Here is a 21,130-nt window from a genome sequence, read left to right as displayed (position 1 = left end):
TAACCCAAGCCAGATTGGAAACTTCAGAGGTAAACACACACTCACCACTTTAATCTAAAATATTTTGCTTCTGTATAATTCAGATTCTTCTGAAATGTGTTACATCCCAGCTCATGATTTCATTACCCTGTACAGCATTAGTACATTTCATCCCACTCACTGTTCCAGTAAAGTCACCAGCACTAAGAGAAGCACCATGTATTAATTCAACTGCATTTATAACAGTGCACAAAGAAATATCTGTTACACTCCTTTGGAACATCAGTGACTAGAACAGATGAGATGTTCATTTCCAAATATGAGACAACTGGGATCTGAGATCAACACAAACTGACCAGAGGCTTATAAAAAGCCAATCACAGATGGCATTTTTTCAGGTCCTTAGATCTCCACACACAAAAAGTGCACATGATGGCAGGGCACCAGAGGGGCCTAACAAACCAATTCTTTAAAAAAAGGCTTATAAGGGATGGATGACTAACTAGCACTCTGTTCTTGGGTTCCATTCTCAGATTACTCACTGCCTTGTTGTGACCCTGTGGACAAGTAACTGTGGCCTACATTTTCCAAGAGAAACTAGGTACACTGAGTGCCCTGCTTGACACACCTTAAGAGAGCCTGGTTTTCAGGGTGTGGGTTCTCAAACTTTCTGAAAGAGTCAGGCCACTTTAAAACGTCTCCTATGAGGCACCCAAAAATCACTAGTCACTTTTAAAAAGTCCAGACCTTAATCTCAGAGACTCTGTTCACCCATCTGTAATACAGGGATAATGCCTACCTCAAGGGAGTTCTGAAGTTTGTTTGGAGAGCACTTTGAGATTCTCATATGAGAGATGTTATAGAAGGCAAAGTACTATCTAGAAGTCTACAGGAGTAAATGTGTATATAGAAATTTTCTTACCCACAGGCCAAACCAATGTCATAAGACCCATTTCTGATGCCACCTGCAACAAAAGTACTGTGTAAACATTTTTACCACCACTTAGCAGTAAATATTTGTTCAGCATCTTGTTACTCAGAAGATCATATTTTCCTGGAATAAGGTAGCCCACTCTTTCAAGGACAGTGATAATTTTCAGAGAGGACTGTTAGGAGTATATTGAGTTCCTTTAGCTACCATTTCTACAGAGTAGAATTATGGGATCTTCACAGAAAGTTTCTTTCAGACGTAAAGGCTATATTCAGTCACACAAAAGTATAAGAAATTCATAGGGGAGAGAGAATTAGGGATCAAATCATTATTTCAGAGTCTGGCTCCAGCAGTCTAAATCACCATCAATAAAGGAAAATTCTGATTCTCTGACTGCCCATAAGGCTCATTACATGCTTACCAGCTATATTGATCACAGCTTGCAACCCAGAGGAACATTGTCTGTTAACACATGATATGGGTACAGTCTCTGGAATGCCACTAGAACAGAAGACACAACAGAAAAGGCACAGAGTGAAAGACACCACATACCAAAACAACAACAAATTTAAAGAGGAAACTAATCTCTTAAATTATCTTTAACTCAGTCAATTCTAACACAATAACAGACATACCTGTTGTCAGACTCCTCTAAGGCCATGTCTACACTACAGAGTTAAGTCGACTTAAATTACATCAACGATCATAAACCACTGTAATTACATCACTTGTGCATGTTCACAAAACGCTCCTTCTTTTGGCGAAGCCTGTTCGCAGTTGGTGCAGTAGCATGACAGGGAGAGCAGTGCATTGTGGGTAACTATCCTACTGTGCAAATCGCCACCTTCTGCCATTTGGATTTCTGGGAATGGATTGTAGTGCATCATGGGGTGGGCTCACAGCCCCATGATGCAGTTTTCTAAATCCCATCATCCCATGGGACTCCAAATATGTATTGCACTGTTTTTCAAATGCCCCTGTAAATTTTGCACCTGCCATCTCTGCCTGAAAGCATGGATCCTGCACTGCTCTCCAGTCTTGTGATGAGTGTTACGAACACAACGCAACTGATCCTGCAGTATTTCATGAGCTGCAAATCTGAACAGGAATTCGTGGTACCTGCCCTGCTATGTACCATGGAAAGAAGCAATTCAAGATTGATATTGGCATTCACGGAGCAGCTGTATACAGTGAACCATTGCTACTGGGCTCAGGAAACAAGCACCCACTGGTGGGACTGGATTGTGATGCAAGTATGGGATGGCAAGCAGTGGCTGTGCAAAGCCACCTTCCTTGAACTGTGTACAGAGCTTGCCCCTGCCCTGTGGTGCACAGACACTAAAATGAGAGTTGCCCTCAAGCTGGAAAAGCATGTGGCAATCATTGTGTGGAAGCTGGCAATTCCAGATTGCTACCTGTCAGTCGTGAATCAGTTTGGGGTTAGGAAGTCCACTGTGGGGGTTGCAGTGATACAAGTATGCAGGACCATTAATCACCTTCTGCTATAAAGGACTGTAACTCTGGGCAACGTGCAGGAAATGGTGGATGGCTGAGGTGGGGCAATAGATGGCATGCATATCCCAATTTTGGCCCCAGACCATCTTGTGAGGGAGTACATCAACAGAAAGGGCTACTTCTCTATGGTATTCCAGGCGCTTGTGGATCACCATGGGCATTTCACTGACATCAATGTAGGGTGGTCAGGGAAGGTGCATGACGCACACATCTTCAGGAACACTGGTCTATACAGAAAGCTGCATGCAGGGACTTTCTTTCCAGACCAGAAGATTCCAATAGAGGATGTTTAAATGCCCATTGTGATCCTGGGAGACCGAGCCTATCCCTGACTCCCGTGGCTCATGAAGCCTTACACTGGAAATCTTCCCAGCAGCAAGGTTTGCTTCAACAACAGGCTCAGCAGGTGCAGAATGATGGCAGAATGTGTGTTTGGCAGATGAAAGGGTCGCAGCACTGTCCTTTTGGCTATTTAGACCTCAATGAGGAAAATATTCTCATGGTCATAGCAGCCTGCTCTGCTTCGCATAATATTTGTGAAGCCAAAGGAGAAAGTTTCCCCACAAGTGGAGCATTGAGGTGGATCACCTGGCAGTTCATTTTGAGCAGCCAGACACCATGGCTATTAGAGGGACTCAACAGGGAGGCTATTCAAATCAGGGAGGCTTTGAAGCTGCATTTTGATAGAGAGCTCCAGTAATGTATCTTTCTGTAAAGCATTCAGCCAGTCATTGTTTACTTGCCACCTTGAACGACCCTTGTAATGATTGCTACCTGAATGTCAACTGTAGTCTGCAAATGTGCCAGTTGCCACTGGGTATGAATTTCTGCTGCAACCACTGCGTGTAGGACACAAATAAAGAACCACTGTTTAATAAAAACTCAGTTTTACAAGACAGCAATACACAGATTTACATTTCTTACAGGAAACATGACACTGAGCAGCACTCTCTGAAATGAGATTCCACAGCTGTGTGTAAGTCCAGCTGTCATTATGGAACATGTCCCTAGGGGGTGAGTGCCAGGGCCATGAGAGGAATGCGGGGGAGGGGGGAAGAGAGTTTTTGGAGGGCATGGAACGCAGTTCTGTATGGGCTGCCAGGGAACTCTAGCATGAATATGTTTCAACTGCAGCACAATCAGGGACCTGAGCAGCTGTTTGCTTCTCTGTGAGCTTTACCATCTGCTCCTTTGACTCTCTATTATCCGCTCCTGCCCCTGTCTCCTCTCCTGGGTATCCATTTCTAGTTTGTCATTTATTGTCTCTCTCTACGGTCTGTGTTCGCTATCTGTATGATCTGACAATTGCACCACTTCTTGAAACATGTCCTCCTTACTCCTCATTTGCCTGCTTGTTTGATGGAGGCGCTACACTGGTGTGTAGGAGCTGGTCCTAAAGGGCACCTCTGCAGAAACAAAAGAAACAATACACAGTGTCAGTATTGTGTGTGCACTCGCAATCTTGAATCATAAAAGTTACATACATGTCTTTCTCACTTTCCCTTGGCAAGCACACAGCATGGCCAGAACACTAAATATGATGAGTTTGGCCTAGGGAGTGCAGGATGATACAAAGGGTCTGGGTGGTTTCAGAAGGGGATCAGTACAAGTGCCTAGAAACACTAGGACACTATTCTGAATACTGGCACCGTTTTCCACAGATGTGGGTGATTGAAGTGGATATCTCACTACTGAGGGTAATCGAGGATGCAAGGGTGCATCTCCTGCACGTGTGTGACTTCAGACACACTTGCCAGTGTGCTGCTTTGGTTCCTGCAGAAGTAATTGCTGACTGTCATGGCAAAGTTTCCTACAATGGAGGGAAGAAACAAAACAGCTCTGCCAAGGAACATTTGGCAGAGGATTGCAGAGTAACTTCAGGAAAGTTTCCTAGAGATCTCTATGGAGGATTCCCAGGTGATCCCGGTGTGCATTAAACTTTTTTTTGCAGGGCCCACATTGTACAGCTGCATAGGGGAATGAGAAGCAGATGAAAACGGTAGCTAGTGTTGTTAGTTTCTATCCCTTCTCCCACGTGCAGCGTATAACAAAATTAAGGACATCTCTACCTCATGTAACCGTGTAGTATCAAAACGAGTACTTACCAGTGCTCCCCCTTCTGCTTCAGGGAGGCCAAAGCACTGGGACTGGCTAGACCGCTCCAGAGTCAAAAAGAGGTCCTGGCTTGCCACACCACCGGATGCCCCTGTTGCCTGTCCCACATCCTCCTCCAACTCTACCTCCTTGTCCACCACTTCACCCTCGGGGTGGACTCCGCTGGCTGCTGCCTCCAGTCCCCCTGAAGCATCCACAGGCTCTGGGTGGGGGAGGTAAGGTCACTGCCGAGGATGGCGTGCAGCTCCTTGTAGAAGTGGCATGCTTTTGGTGCCACACCAAAGCAACCGATGGCCTCCCTTGCCTTCTGGTATGCCTGCCTCAGCTCCTTGATCTTAGCATGGCACTGCTGCATGTCCCCTTCGTACCCCTTCTCCTCCATGCCATGAGCAATCTGCTCGTAGATGTCAACGTTCCTACGGCTGCATCGGAGCTGCGACTGCACAGCCTCCTCTCCTCATAGACCCAACAACTCCAGTGTACTCCAGATTGGAGCGTGTTTGCTGTGAAAAGTCAGCATGGCCAGCTGGAAATATGTTATGTGAAATGTCCACATCAAGCAAACAGAAAGTAGAATTTCAAAAATTCCTGGGGCTTTAAAGGGGGAGGGGCGCATGCCTGTGTTACTGGCTGCACGGCAGTGGAGTTCAAATTACTGACCAGAGTGGTCACGATGGGCATTGTGGGATACCTCCTGGAGATCAGTGTCTACACTTACAGTGTGTCGCTCTCACTTGGTCACCGAAAGCTCTATGCCACTCATTGAGATGGTTTAATTACGTTGGTGTAGCAGGAGAGTTAAATCGGTGGAAGGCACACTAAAGCGTGTACACCTCCGCTGTTTTGTCGACGAAACCTGACTGTGTAGTGTAGAAAAGACCTTTAGACTACTCAGTGATCTGTATTGTGGTACAAACAGCAGCAGGTACAGTAAGTCCCTGGAGAAAGCGTTTAGTCACACAGCACCCATGTCACAGCCCTGGCATCCAGTGAACCCAACTAGCAGTGAGAAGAGAATTCAGTCCTTAACCTCTCTGTTATCATTGCCAGTTGTGCTGGTGCAAGAAACTGAGACAATGATTCACGAGGTATTGGGCAGAGCCAACAAATCATTTCACAAGAGCCACTAATCATTTGTGCAGTAGTGACTTAGTTACTACCAACCCAACCTGACTTTACCTCTACGGGTGAAAAGCTGTTCATACCATTACCAATTTCCTTCCTGACTTCCAAAATTATTTTTCTACCTCATTTTTGCTAGTTTTGCTAGAAATTGGTAACTACATGTAAGAGAATATATTAAAAGCTAACAATATATTATGCAATAGAGCTTGCTCCTCCCAGTCTGAAATGTGTGAGACAATATAAAATAAGCAGGGACTTTGAACTGTGAGTCAAGGTTTAACTTCTAGTTTAAAGATTAGGGGACATTGGCTTTGGAAGAGTTCAAGAGTCACATCTCCACTTTTCTCTCAGTACCCAGGAGAACTCAGTGCCAGAGAACACAATGAAAGGAGTCTCACTCAAGGAGAAAGAAAATTTACCTTAGAAATTGGGAAATTCTTGCAGTGAAAGCCCCAGCTCCAGGTTGCAGCACATTCCCTGCATGCAAAGACATGTAATTCCAATTGATTAGCTGCATTTTCTTTACCCTGGCTATTTAACACTCTGTAGACGCTTGAGCGTATTAAGATCTTAATATTAAGATCACGACAGTCAACGTTTTAGAAGAACTCTTAAATCAGAGCCCATACCCCTGACAGAAGAGGAAACAGCCCCCCGGCAGAGGACACACTGGAGATTAAGCTAATACTATTCTAGTGTAGTGTTAACACCCTGCTGATTTCAGAGCTCTGCCTAGATGGCATCCATTGGCCACAAAGGGCACTCTTGTTTTCAGAGAGAGGCCCAAGACTGGAAGTTTAAGTTCAGAATGAAGAGGGCTCACTTACCAACACAGATATCTCCCACTTTCTCAGGACTCAGACTGACATCTGTAAGGACAGCTGTCATAACAGCAGATAGCAGCTCATCAGGAGTAGTATCCTGAAAGGAAAAACGGCACATCCTGTGAAGTATGCAGTGTTGTTGTAGCTGTGTGGGTCCCAGGATATTAGGGAGGCATGGTGAGTGAGGTAATATCTTTTATTGGATGAACTTCTGTTAGTGAGAGAAAGAGAAACTTTCAAGCAAAGAGGTGTGCAGCCAAAGTGTGGGTTATTTCTGTATTGAGGCATGTACTTCAGCAACCATCACCCATCCATTAAACTCTCTCCGGAACATTCCCAGACTAGCATCAACTTCCTGAACACCACAATCAGCTTCAGCACTGGAACCTGACAGACAACTATATACAAAAAAGCCATAGATGATCGCATCCGATGAAGTGAGCGGTTGCTCACGAAAGCTTATGCTCAAATAAACTGGTTAGTCTCTAAAGTGCCACAAGTACTCCTTTTCTTTTTACACCTAACTTAATAAATCCAGTAACCGCTCCAAACACACCAGGAAATCTGTTATCTACAGCCAGGCACTCAGATACCACAAAATATGTTCTGAGGAGAAAGTCTGTGATATACACCGTAACACACTCAAAACCACCTTCAACAAAAAAGGACATTACCAGAGAAGTAGAAGCATCATGGAAAGGGCACCCAAATATCCACAGAGAACCTGTTCAGTACAGAATTAAAACCCTCTCCAACTACACACCCCTAATTTTCACCTACCACCCCACACTGGAATCCATAGAGGGCATCATCAAGCAACTACAACCTGTACTCAATGGCGACTCCATCTTCCAAGAAATCTTTCCTAAACCCCATCTTCTGGCCTTCAAACAACCCACCAAACCTCTCCAAAGCTCATCATCAGAAGCAAGCTCTCCAGGGACTAGGATACACCAACTCAAAGTGGCACCAGATCCTTCCAGAACAACAGATGCAAAACCTGCAGACATATCTCCACTACTACAATGATCAACACCCCCCACAAAACACCTTTCAAGATCTATGGGTCATACACATGCCTATCACATGTTGTGTATCTCATCCCATGCAATAAAAGCCCCAACAACAACTATGTGGGTAAAACCAGACAATCACTATGCTCTCAGATGAACTCACAGGAAAATGATAAAAGAGAAAAACACCACATCCCCTGTGGCTGAACACTTTTCACAAAGCAATCACTCTATATCTGACCTTTCAGTTCTCATCCTCAAAGGAAATCTGCACAACACTTTCAAAAGACAGCCTGCGAGCTTAAATTAGTAACTTTGCTAGACACTAAAAACCATGGACTGAATATAGACATTGTGGTAATAAGCCATAAATCCAATCTATAACTCACTAACAACCCCGCCCAGCTGCCTTTGTGTCGTCATCGTCTCCCCCCCCCCCCCGACACCCATTTCTTTCCTCCCTATGACTAGAGGGCTGTTAACAGGCCACTTCACCTTGAATGGTCCCTTGAAATACATGTTAACTACTTATGCTAAAGACAGGTTTCAGAGTAACAGCCGTGTTAGTCTGTATTCGCAAAAAGAAAAGGAGTACTTGTGGCACCTTAGAGACTAACCAATTTATTAGAGCATAAGCTTTCGTGAGCTACAGCTAACTTCATCAGATGCATATCGTGGAAACTGCAGCAGACTTTATATATACACAGAGAATATGAACCGCATAAACACCACCCTATACCGGAAACCTACTGACCGCTATTCCTACCTGCATGCCTCCAGCTTTCACCCTGACCACACCACACGATCCATCGTCTACAGCCAAGCTCTGTGATACAACCGCATTTGCTCCAACCCCTCAGACAGAGACAAACACCTACAAGATCTCTGTCAAGCTTTCTTACAACTACAATACCCACCTGCAGAAGTAAAGAAACAGATTGATAGAGCCAGAAGAGTTCCCACAAGTTACCTACTACAGGACAGGCCTAACAAAGAAAATAACAGAACGCCACTAGCCGTCACCTTCAGCCCCCAACTAAAACCCCTCCAACGCATTATTAAGGATCTACAACCTATCCTGAAGGATGACCCAACACTCTCACAAATCTTGGGAGACAGGCCAGTCCTTGCCTACAGACAGCCCCGCAACCTGAAGCAAATACTCACCAACAACCACATACCACACAACAGAACCACTAACCCAGGAACTTATCCTTGCAACAAAGCCCGTTGCCAATTGTGCCCACATATCTATTCAGGGGACACCATCACAGGGCCTAATAACATCAGCCACACTATCAGAGGCTCGTTCACCTGCACATCCACCAATGTGATATATGCCATCATGTGCCAGCAATGCCCCTCTGCCATGTACATTGGTCAAACTGGACAGTCTCTACGTAAAAGAATAAATGGACACAAATCAGATGTCAAGAATTATAACATTCATAAACCAGTCGGAGAACACTTCAATCTCTCTGGTCACGCAATCACAGACATGAAGGTCGCTTTCTTAAAACAAAAAAACTTCAAATCCAGACTCCAGCGAGAAACTGCTGAATTGGAATTCATTTGCAAATTGGATACTATTAATTTAGGCTTAACTAGAGACTTGGAGTGGCTAAGTCATTATGCAAGGTAGCCTGTTTCCTCTTGTTTTTTCCTACCCCCCCCCCCCAGATGTTCTGGTTTAACTTGGATTTAAACTTGAAGAGTGGTCAGTTTGGATGAGCTATTACCAGCAGGAGAGTGAGTTTGTGTGTGTATGGGGGTGGGGGGGATGTGAGAAAACCTGGATTTGTGCAGGAAATAGCCCAACTTGATTGTCATGCACATTGTGTAAAGAGTTGTCACTTTGGATGGGCTATCACCAGCAGGAGAGTGAATTTGTGTGGGGGGGTGGAGGGTGAGAAAACCTGGATTTGTGCTGGAAATGGCCCACCTGATGATCACTTTAGATAAGCTATTACCAGCAGGACAGTGGGGTGGGAGGAGGTATTGGTTCATATTCTCTGTGTATATATAAAGTCTGCTGCAGTTTCCACGATATGCATCTGATGAAGTGAGCTGTAGCTCACGAAAGCTTATGCTCTTATAAATTGGTTAGTCTCTAAGGTGCCACAAGTACTCCTTTTCTTTTTACTTATGCTAAACAATCTCTTCCACCTTGTATTCATCTGTGACATTCCGAGTACCTTTCCCAGACCTGATTCCTGAAGAACTCTGTGTAAGCTTGGATCTCTCACCAACAGAACTCAGTCCAATAAAACATGCTATGAAGAGCATTTAAGAGAGTGAATGTTGCTTTAAGGGGAAATTAGAAACAATGCCCTCCCACTGACTTGCCCCCATACTATTTTAATGGCCAACTGATTTATGTTAATACAGGGCTTGAAAAATTTGCAGATCTATTAATCCTACCAGCCAATATACCAGTAACTAACCACATGTTCTGCAATTTAGAGCAACATTTGTATATTGTCCATGTTACATTGTGGATTTTTCAAGCCCTGTGACAACACACTGCCTTCCATTCTGCTTTGGTAAGTACAAGAAATAGTGCTGTTGTAAATCTTTCCAATTCAAAAGCAGCTCCAGTTTGTTAGCCATAACAGTGCACAACAGCCCAGCATTTCAAACTAGATTCTATGGTTCCTGGGTTTACTTTGGCAAAAGAAAGAGGTCACTGGGAAGATATATGGCCAGATCCCACAAGCTGATATACTTGAGTTGAAGGAGCTTGGTGCTTCACAGGATTGATGCTATACTAAATCGACCCAGAAAGAGCCTTTGTTGTTTAAACCTTAGTCCAAAAGCTTCACTAATGCAGAAATAAGGTTGCCTGGTGGCAGGGCTGGATTAAGACCTTTAGAGGCCCTAAGCACTGAAAAGATTATGGTGCCCCCCATATGTAATTCAAAATAAAAACAATACCATACCGTAAAATAAAATTTTATTTTTCGAAATGACACAAAATTTACATGTATGCTGAAATTAAAATAGCTTCTTTCTAGATTTTCTGATTGCAAAATTCTGGATAAGTTCATTGAAGCTGACTCGACGAAAACATGTCTGCTTCAATACACAATAGAGAAAGTGAATCAAGTCTGTGCTGACACATTGTTGTTCTGAGAGTTTTTTATTCTTTTCAGCTGAGAAAGAGCGTTCTGCAGAGCAGTTAGTAATCATCAATGTTAGACAAATACGTAGTGCAATCTCTGCATTTGGAAATACACACTGTATTCCGTCTTTCAGTATTGTGTCATGAAGATCAATGTGACTGAATTTCATTTTTCCTGTTTCATTAAACTTTGCGCGCATATCACAGTGGAACTGCCGCAATTCTCCACAGAGATTCATGTTCAAGCCAACAGGGTATGAGTCAACTAGCTTTTGGAAAACTTGCGAATATAGTTGGTCAGATAAGTCCATACTGTTTAGAAAAGAAAATCTACTTGATACTTCTTTGTACACTTCACCTCTCCTCTTCATATGAGCTTCAAGTGTATCAATTATAGTGTAGTAGGTAGATACGTGAAATTTGTCTCTAAGATTCAATGCTGTTTCTGTTGCACAGCTATCATTTGCTTGTTTTTTCCCCGATTCGCTTGCGGGACTGGGCTTCTTTGTAGGTAGTACCAGGCAAGAGATCTTTTGATATGTCTTCAAATCTTTCGAAGTCATTCCTCAAAGTGTGTAAGTGGTCTGCTAATGACTGACAGAGGTCTGCACACGTTTTCAAATCCAATTCTCTTTCTTGGAGAGCTTGATTTGTGTGGTAAAAGTGTTGTAAAATTTCATTCCACATGGTCAACATGAATACAAACTCTAGTTCTTGCATCTTGCTTGCAATGTTTTCTGCCTCTCGTATAATTTCTCCCTTTTGTGATTGGTCTTCAGCTATACTTTCTAATGCATCCACAATCTTTGAGTAGGACTCCAGAATTGTACTTGTTGCCACTGCATGTGCCTCCCAGCGAGTATTAGAAAGAGATTTCAACACACAATCATTGCCCAAATATGGTTTAAGAACTGCCCACTGGAGTGTTGGGGCAGAGAAAAATGTATAAAGTAACTGGACTGTTGAGAAAAAACGTACTGCCACCGGACAACAACCAACAGCACTGCGGCCAACAAGATTGAGAGAGTGCGCAGCACATGGTAGGTGGGGATAAGTAATAAAAAGAGAACAGAAAAATGGGAGAAGAGTGTGTAGTGGCATGTAAGAAAGTCTAACAAAGTTCTGATTTTTCCCCATGATGTCTACTTCGATGCTTTTTTTGAAATATCAAATATCAAACTTAAAAAAAAAACACTCATTGTTTTGGTGCCCCCTACTCTGCTGGTGCCCTAAGCACATGTTTAGTCTGCCTGTTGGGTAATTCAGCCCTGCCTGGTGGTGCCTTGTGCCCTTCCAGAACCTCGAATTCAACTACACTCAAAAGTCTGACAACCAGGAAATGTAGAGTTAAGAAAAACGCCACCCCACAATGCAATCTTGACCTATCCCATTAAGCTGGTAATAGCCACTGGGAATGGTTCAGTAAGGGTAGTGCCATAATATGTAGATGTACAGGACAACTAAGAAAATGTGCCATTGTGTGTCTTGTATTCTTGTAGTATTTATTTGCATGCACTCCAGCTGTGTTTAGTGTAGCTGTACTGAATTGTAGAGGGATCAGTTGGAGCAGACTGGAAGAGTTGATATAAGAAGTGCAGATGTACTTTGAGGGATCAAGTACCCATCATTTCAGTACTGAGTTCTGTACATGTCAGTAACAGTGCACAGGGGTTTTGTTGTCACAGGGACTGCCTGCAGTCTGGTGGCATACATGACTAAGCCAGTCAGAGCTGGGTATGAATGGTTATAAATAGGGGAGTTTGAGACAATCCTACGGATTCAGTAGTGAACAACAGAGGACGAAGGCGTGTCCGCCATGAGAACCCATCCCAGAACCTGTGTGACTTTGAATCCAGGCTGTGGACTTCTTGCTGGATGCTGGTGATGGAACTTTTGGAATTATTGCCGACTTTCAAAACTCTCTGTAATCTGCCTGTGACAATATTTATGGTGAGAAATTACTATTTGTAGCTAATTTCTTTAGTGAATCAAGCTTCGTTTGCGTGTTTTGTTTTATTTGCTTAGTAGACCTGCTTTGTTCTTTTTGCTATTCCTTTAACTACTTAAAATCTGCCTTTTATAGTTAATAAATTTGTTTTGTTTATTATTAAACCCAGTTTGTAAACTTTCTAACTGAAGGGGCAAGAAGATGTGCATATCTCTCTTCACACTGAGGGTATGTCTACACTACGGAATAAGGTCGAATTTATAGAAGTCGGTTTTTTAGAAATCGGTTTTATATATTCGAGTGTGCGTGTCCCCACAGAAAATGCTCTAAGTGCATTAACTGCTCTAAGTGCATTAACTCGGCGGAGCGCTTCCACAGTACCGAGGCTAGAGTCGACTTCCGGAGCGTTGCACTGTGGGTAGCTATCCCACAGTTCCCGCAGTCTCTGCTGCCCATTGGAATTCTGGGTTGAGATTCCAATGCCTGATGGGGCTAAAACATTGTCGCGGGTGGTTCTGGGTACGTATCGTCAGGCCCCCGTTCCCTCCCTCCCTCCGTGAAAGCAAGGGCAGACAATCATTTCGCACCTTTTTTCCTGAGTTACCTGTGCAGACGCCATACCACGGCAAGCATGGAGCCCACTCAGGTAACCGTCACCCTATGTCTCCTGGGTGCTGGCAGACGCGGTACGGCTTTGCTGCACAGTAGCAGCAACCCATTGCCTTCTGGCAGCAGACAGTGCAATACGATTGGTAGTCGTCCTCGTCGTGTCCGAGGTGCTCCTGGCCACGTCGGCTGGGAGCGCCTGGGGAGACATGGGCGCAGGGACTAAATTTGGAGTGACTTGACCAGGTCATTCTCTTTAGTCCTGCAGTCAGTCCTATTGAACCGTCTTATGGTGAGCGGGCAGGCGATACGGACTGCTAGCAGTCGTACTGTACCATCTTTTGCCAGGCAGGCAAGAGATGAGGATTGCTAGTAGTCGTATTGTACCATCTTCTGCCAGGCAGGCAAGAGATGAGGATGGCTAGCAGTCGTACTGTACCATCTTCTGCCGAGCAGCCATGAGATGTGGATGGCATGCAGTCCTTCTGCACCGTCTGCTGCCAGCCAAAGATGTAAAAGATAGATGGAGTGGGTCAAAACAAGAAATAGACCAGATTTGTTTTGTACTCATTTGCCTCCTCCCCTGTCTAGGGGACTCATTCCTCTAGGTCACACTGCAGTCACTCACAGACAAGGTGCAGCGAGGTAAATCTAGCCATGTATCAATCAGAGGCCAGGCTAACCTCCTTGTTCCAATAAGAACGATAACTTAGGTGCACCATTTCTTATTGGAACCCTCCATGAAATCCTGCCTGAAATACTCCTTGATGTAAAGACACCCACTTTGTTGATTTTAGCTCCCTGAAGCCAACCCTGTAAGCCGTGTCATCAGTCGCCCCTCCCTCTGTCAGAGCAACGGCAGACAATCGTTCCACACCTTTTTTCTGTGCGGACGCCATACCAAGGCAAGCATGGAGGCCGCTCAGCTCACTTTGGCAATTAGGAGCCCATTAAACACCACACGCATTATACAGCAGTATATGCAGCACCAGAACCTGGCAAAGCGATACCGGGCGAGGAGGCGACGTCAGCGCGGTCACGTGAGTGATCAGGACATGGACAGAGATTTCTCTGAAAGCATGGGCCCTGCCCAATGCATGCATCATGGTGCTAATGGGGCAGGTTCATGCTGTGGAACGCCGATTCTGGGCTCGGGAAACAAGCACAGACTGGTGGGACCGCATAGTGTTGCAGGTCTGGGACGATTCCCAGTGGCTGCGAAACTTTCGCATGCGTAAGGGCACTTCCATGGAACTTTGTGACTTGCTTTCCCCTGCCCTGAGGCGCATGAATACCAAGATGAGAGCAGCCCTCACAGTTGAGAAGCGAGTGGCGATAGCCCTGTGGAAGCTTGCAACGCCAGACAGCTACCGGTCAGTTGGGAATCAATTTGGAGTGGGCAAATCTACTGTGGAGGCTGCTGTGATGCAAGTAGCCCACGCAATCAAAGATCTGCTGATATCAAGGGTAGTGACCCTGGGAAATGTGCAGGTCATAGTGGATGGCTTTGCTGCAATAGGATTCCCTAACTGTGGTGGGGCTATAGACGGAACCCATATCCCTATCTTGGCACCGGAGCACCAAGCCGCCGAGTACATAAACCGCAAGGGGTACTTTTCAATAGTGCTGCAAGCTCTGGTGGATCACAAGGGACGTTTCACCAACATCAACGTGGGATGGCCGGGAAAGGTGCATGATGCTCGCATCTTCAGGAACTCTGGTCTGTTTCAAAAGCTGCAGGAAGGGACTTTATTCCCAGACCAGAAAATAACTGTTGGGGATGTTGAAATGCCTATATGTATCCTTGGGGACCCAGCCTACCCCTTAATGCCATGGCTCATGAAGCCGTACACAGGCAGCCTGGACAGTAGGCAGGAGCTGTTCAACTACAGGCTGAGCAAGTGCAGAATGGTGGTAGAATGTGCATTTGGACGTTTAAAGGCGCGCTGGCGCAGTTTACTGACTCGCTTAGACCTCAGCGAAACCAATATTCCCACTGTTATTACTGCTTGCTGTGTGCTCCACAATATCTGTGAGAGTAAGGGGGAGACGTTTATGGCGGGGTGGGAGGTTGAGGCAAATTGCCTGGCTGCTGGTTACGCGCAGCCAGACACCAGGGCGGTTAGAAGAGCACAGGAGGGCGCGGTACGCATCAGAGAAGCTTTGAAAACCAGTTTCATGACTGGCCAGGCTACGGTGTGAAAGTTCTGTTTGTTTCTCCTTGATGAAACCCCCCGCCCCTTGGTTCACTCTACTTCCCTGTAAGCTAACCACCCGCCCCTCCTCCCTTCAATCACCGCTTGCAGAGGCAATAAAGTCATTGTTGCTTCACATTCATGCATTCTTTATTCATTCATCACACAAATAGGGGGATGACTACCAAGGTAGCCCAGGAGGGGTGGTGGAGGAGGGAAGGAAAATGCCACACAGCACTTTAAGCACAGCACTTTAAAAGTTTACAACTTTAAAATTTATTGAATGACAGCTTTCTGTTTTTTGGGCAATCCTCTGTGGTGGAGTGGCTGGTTGGCCGGAGGCCCCCCCATCGCGTTCTTGGGCGTCTGGGTGTGGAGGCTATGGAACTTGGGGAGGAGGGCGGTTGGTTACAGAGGGGCAGCAGTGGCAGTCTGTGCTCCAGCTGCCTTTGCTGCAGCTCAACCATACACTGGAGCATACTGATTTGGTCCTGCAGCAGCCTCAGCATTGAATTCTGCCTCCTCTCATCACGCTGCCGCCACATTTGAGCTTCAGCCCTGTCTTCAGCCCGCCACTTACTCTCTTCAGCCCGCCACCCCTCCTCCCGGTCATTTTGTGCTTTCCTGCACTCTGACATTATTTGCCTCCACGCATTCGTCTGTGCTCTGTCAGTGTGGGAGGACAGCATGAGCTCGGAGAACATTTCATCGCGAGTGCGTTTTTTTTTCTTTCTAAGCTTCACTAGCCTCTGGGAAGGAGAAGATCCTGTGATCATTGAAACACATGCAGCTGGTGGAGAAAAAAAAAGGGACATTGGTATTTAAAAAGACACATTTTATAAAACAGTGGCTACACTCTTTCAGGGTAAACCTTGCCTTTAACATTACATACATAGCACATGTGCTTTCGTTACAAGGTCGCATTTTGCCTCCTCCCACCGCATGACTACCCCCTCAACCTTCCCCCCTCCCTGTGGCTAACAGCGGGGAACATTTCTGTTTAGCCACAGGCAAACAGCCCAGCAGGAATGGGCACCTCTGAGTGTCCCCTGAAGAAAAGCACTCTATTTCAACCAGGTGACCATGAATTATATCTCACTCTCCTGAGGATAACACAGAGAGATAAAGAACGGATGTTGTTTGAATGCCAGCAAACATACACTGCAATGCTTTGTTCTACAATGATTCCCGAGTACGTGTTACTGGCCTGGAGTGGTAAAGTGTCCTACCATGAAGGACGCAATAAGGCTGCCCTCCCCAGAAACCTTTTGCAAAGGCTTTAGGACTACATCTAGGAGAACCGCAAATGCCAGGGCAAAGTAATCCTTTCACATGCTTGCTTTTAAACCATGTATAGTATTTTAAAAGGTACACTCACCAGAGGTCCCTTCTCCGCCTGCTGGGTCCAGGAGGCAGCCTTGGGTGGGTTCGGGGGGTACTGGCTCCAGGTCTAGGGTGAGAAACAGTTCCTGGCTGTCGGGAAAACCGGTTTCTCCGCTTGCTTGCTGTGAGCTATCATCTTCTTCGTCCCCAAAACCTGCTTCCGTATTGCCTCCATCTCCATTGAAGGAGTCAAACAACACAGCTGGGGTAGTTGTGGCTGAACCCCCTAAAATGGCATGCAGCTCATCATAGAAGCGGCATGTTTGGGGCTCTGACCCAGAGCGGCTGTTCGCCTCTCTGGTTTTCTGGTAGGCTTGCCTCAGCTCCTTCAGTTTCACGCGGCACTGCTTCGGGTCCCTGTTATGGCCTCTGTCCTTCATGCCCTGGGAGATTTTCACAAAGGTTTTGGCATTTCGAAAACTGGAACGGAGTTCTGATAGCACGGATTCCTCTCCCCAAACAGCGATCAGATCCCGTACCTCCCGTTCGGTCCATGCTGGAGCTCTTTTGCGATTCTGGGACTCCATCATGGTCAACTCTGCTGATGAGCTCTGCATGGTCACCTGCAGCTTGCCACGCTGGCCAAACAGGAAATGAGATTCAAAAGTTCGCGGTTCTTTTCCTGTCTACCTGGCCAGTGCATCTGAGTTGAGAGTGCTGTCCAGAGCGGTCAGAATGGAGCACTCTGGGATAGCTCCCGGAGGCCAATACCATCGAATTGTGTCCACAGTACCCCGAATTCGACCCGGCAATGTCTATTTAAGCGCTAATCCACTTGTCAGGGGTGGAGTAAGGAAATCGATTTTAAGAGCCCTTTAAGTAGAAATAAAGGGCTTCATTGTGTGGACGGGTGCAGGTTTACATCGATTTAACGCTGCTAAATTCGACCTAACGTCCTAGTGTAGACCAGGGCTGAGGGGTGTGCACATGAATGCTGGATAAGTCCACTCACACAGAGCTGACTTCAGTCTGTGTCTGCAGATGGGTGTGGTTCTACCTGTGTGTGTGTGCGCTGCAAGAGGCCAGAGAGCCTAATTAAGCAAAACAGGGAGAGGGAATCCAGGCTGGTGGAGCAGGAGGGCTCAGAGAAACTCCAGTACATCATGTGGCATCCCGGATGGGCGGGGGTCCAACCCATCACACCCAATTCAGTACTTCCTAATCCACTGCACTAGTATGTGTATTATAGCATGTTGGGGCATCCTCAATGTGGATAGATAAGGTTGAGGAGAATGAGGCAGGATTACATTACCCTAACTGCTTACTAGAGTCTTCCATCTTCCCTCTAATTAGCATTAATTTCCTTGAAAATCAGAATCTGTACGTGGATTTTAGAACACTTAATATCACTGTTAAACCAGAAATTTTGGTCTCAGGATAAAGCTTCCAAAAGTAGCTCCTGCAGAATGCAGGCAGAGCCAGGAACATGCATACGACACATTCTCTGAAAGAGGCCAAGAATAGCGCTCCAACTCAATACATAGGTGTAGCTCAGTGGCAGTGCCAACGGCAACAGCATGTTCATGTTGAGCAACTCAATTACTGTGACAACTGGCTGCCAGCAAACCTGCCAGCTTGCAACAGGAGCTCTATCTTTGCACACATACGCTTCAGTTCCTTTGAAGCATCAGTTTGGTTCAAGCTGAGCTGGAGTTCCACAAACTGAGGCTTTGTCTACAAAAGCACTTTTGTCGGTAAAATTTTTGTCTGTCAGGGGTGTGAAAAAACATGCCATGCACTATCTGAGATTAATCCAGAACAATATCAGTTTGGAGAGGCTCAGAACCTTAGTCTGAGCCTTGGATGTGCACAAAAACATTATAAGAACTAAACGATTTTGTAAACTCATGAATTAAGGGGCTTTATCTTGGGAATATCTAGCTCATATGACCCAACTTTGGACCTCTAACCTATCCCCAAATTGCGAGGCACAGCAAATTTCAAGACAATCTGAGTCACCATGTATATTTTAGAATGCTTACAATAGTAGTCTTTTATAACGAAGCTGCCATTCCATTATAATTCTTTTTATTTAATATCCAGTTCAGTATAGAGATTAATTCCTATTAACCTCTGTCTACTGCTTCAATTCCTCTCAATTTCCAAATCGCAACATACAGTTAAAATCCTCATTTAGCTATGAGGTCTCACACTTCATAGCCTTACTTGCACCACACCTGGGGCTTCTTGCACCCCTCCCCTTCCCCCAAGTTCCCTGTGTGCCACTCTCCCATCCCTCTCTCTTTCAGGAACTCCCAACTCCACCCATTCTCTCTCCTGCCAGAGATTCTGTGTGCCCCCATTCCTCCTATACCAGGGCCTCCCCTTCTCCCCATGCCACTGTGTATACACCTCCCCATTCCTCCTATGCCATTGGGTGTATGTCCCCCCCCCCATTTCCACCTTCCCCCCTGCCAGAGGTTCTGTGGGTCCCCCTTCCTACATATCACAGTCCCCCCATCCTACTCCCCCATACCAGGAGCAATACATGTACCATCATTCCTTTCCCCCCAACCCACATTATTATTTGTCTAGGAGACTGACATTCTGAATGTCAATCTATTAAACTCCTTTGGGAAGATGAACAGAAATGAGATAGGGTAACTGTTAGGCTAAAAGGCATAATGGGTGCGATCAACCAGTTATTTACTCTATAGATAGGACTTCTGGTTTTGAGGGTTTATAAATTATATTTGTCAGAGGGTAGGAGGGGAGAGCAGCATTTGTGTTTTATGTAAATGTCCAAAACGCAGGGGTTTTCAGGGCTTTTTGTATGTACCATTACAATAGCATATACTGTAATGACTAGTCTTTGTAATGTTCCCTGGGGTGCTTTAATATGGTACCGTTTCAAACAGTAGTACATTAAAGTGCACTAGGGAACCTTTAGTGCCCACCAAGAGGGTCTACAAGGATTAATTCATTTGCAACATATTAGCGAGCTTTAGAAATCACCGCCCCCGTCCCATAGTGCACATTACTGCTCCACATAGACAAGCCCTTAGAAACAAGTAGCCATTTCTGTTGTTTTTCCAGTGTTTATTGGATAAGCGCTCATTTCATTCCCTGAGTGCAGCAAGTTTCTGTGCTGTAAAGTGCCGGTATAGACAGTGCACCAGCACTGGGAGCCATGCTGCCAGTGCTGGGAGCTACGCCCCTTGTGGAGGTGGTTTTTTTAGAACACCGGGAGAGCTCTCTCCCAGTGCTTTGCCACGACTACACAAGCTACGTTAAAGCACTGCTGCAGCAGCACTTTAATGTTGCCAGTGTAGACTAGCCCACAGTCCAGGCTCTGGCAGGGGTGAGCGTCCCGACAGTCTAGGGGCTTCCATTGGGGGGAGAGCCAGCCAAGCTTACAATCCTAGCTTGGCAGACAGTAGACTTACATAGGCCTCCTGGCCCAAGGTTAGGGTGGCAGGGGAATGCGGGCCCGCCTGACTCCATGGCGTTCCAGCCCAGGGCCCTAACAATGGCGGAGTGGTCCGCCACTGGGTCAGCGGGGATCCAGCAGCAACACATTGAGTCAGCCAGCAACATAGCCAGACAGTAGTCGGCTATCCCTGGGCTACTTCCTATCTCCCCAGAGTTTGGTACCTCTGTAGTCCACAGGTCCTCGGGCTCCTCTGGGTACGCAGTGGACAGCAGTCCCGGCAACTCCTCTTCAGGGTCAGTCTTCTCTGAGGGCAGGTGCTGCAGAGTGCATGTTCCGTTCCAGGGTGCCACAGCAGAGTGGAGGCATCCATCTCCTTCCTTGGCTTCTGCTCAACTGAGATGCACAGTCCTCCCTTTATACTTCCTGTCCCGCTCTGGTACTTCCAGGAAGAGTGGCGGGGCAGATTCGGCTTTGCCCACCAGGGGGAGCGTAGTGGTCCTTCGCTCTCAAGTCTGGAGGGAGGCTATTCCGCCTCACTACAGGGTGTTTATCAGTTAAAGCTTAAAATAAGAAGCCCTATCTATAGATAACACAGTCTTGAGACCCTCTGCAAAAGAGCAGGCAGAGGCTTCGTGTGTCTTCAATTTCCCCCCTTTTCAGTTCCCCAGTTTTCCTCAAAATCAGTAGGGTTTTGACCACTGATGCCCAGAATATTCTCTAAAATTTTGGAATTGATCAGATGCAGTGTTCAAATGTTATCACATTACTAATGTAAGCAGTGTTGTTGTAGCTGTGTCAGTCCTAGGATGTTAGAGAGACAAGGTGGATGAGACAATGTCTTTTATTACACCAATGTCTGTTGGTGAGAAAGACAAGCTTCCCAGCTTACACAGAGCTCTTCTTCACATTATTCAGGCAAACAGCTGCAAGTTGAGTGCAAGGCCTTTGCAACCTAGCCAACTAGTTTTATTTAATGACTACATCAATCTTCTTTCCATACAC

At 45.9% G+C, this 21,130-nt stretch overlaps 1 protein-coding gene across 2 annotated transcripts in view; it reads right to left on the bottom strand.

Moving 5' to 3' along the window:
• The window catches only part of ACAA1 (acetyl-CoA acyltransferase 1), a 41,407-nt gene that overhangs the window by 18,362 nt on the left and 1,915 nt on the right, over nucleotides 1–21,130 (bottom strand). For both annotated transcript variants that reach the window (XM_073334722.1, XM_073334721.1), the window contains exons 2-5: nucleotides 6,493–6,586; nucleotides 6,085–6,142; nucleotides 1,332–1,411; nucleotides 902–944 (exon numbers count right to left, since the gene is read on the bottom strand). In XM_073334722.1, the coding sequence (XP_073190823.1) occupies nucleotides 902–944; nucleotides 1,332–1,411; nucleotides 6,085–6,142; nucleotides 6,493–6,586 (275 nt within the window). The remainder of the gene's footprint in view (nucleotides 1–901; nucleotides 945–1,331; nucleotides 1,412–6,084; nucleotides 6,143–6,492; nucleotides 6,587–21,130) is intronic.

Source organism: Lepidochelys kempii, chromosome 2 (genome assembly GCF_965140265.1).
Source record: "Lepidochelys kempii isolate rLepKem1 chromosome 2, rLepKem1.hap2, whole genome shotgun sequence".
NCBI classification, from domain to species: domain Eukaryota; kingdom Metazoa; phylum Chordata; order Testudines; family Cheloniidae; genus Lepidochelys; species Lepidochelys kempii.
This window is presented reverse-complemented; position numbering and strand designations above follow the sequence as displayed.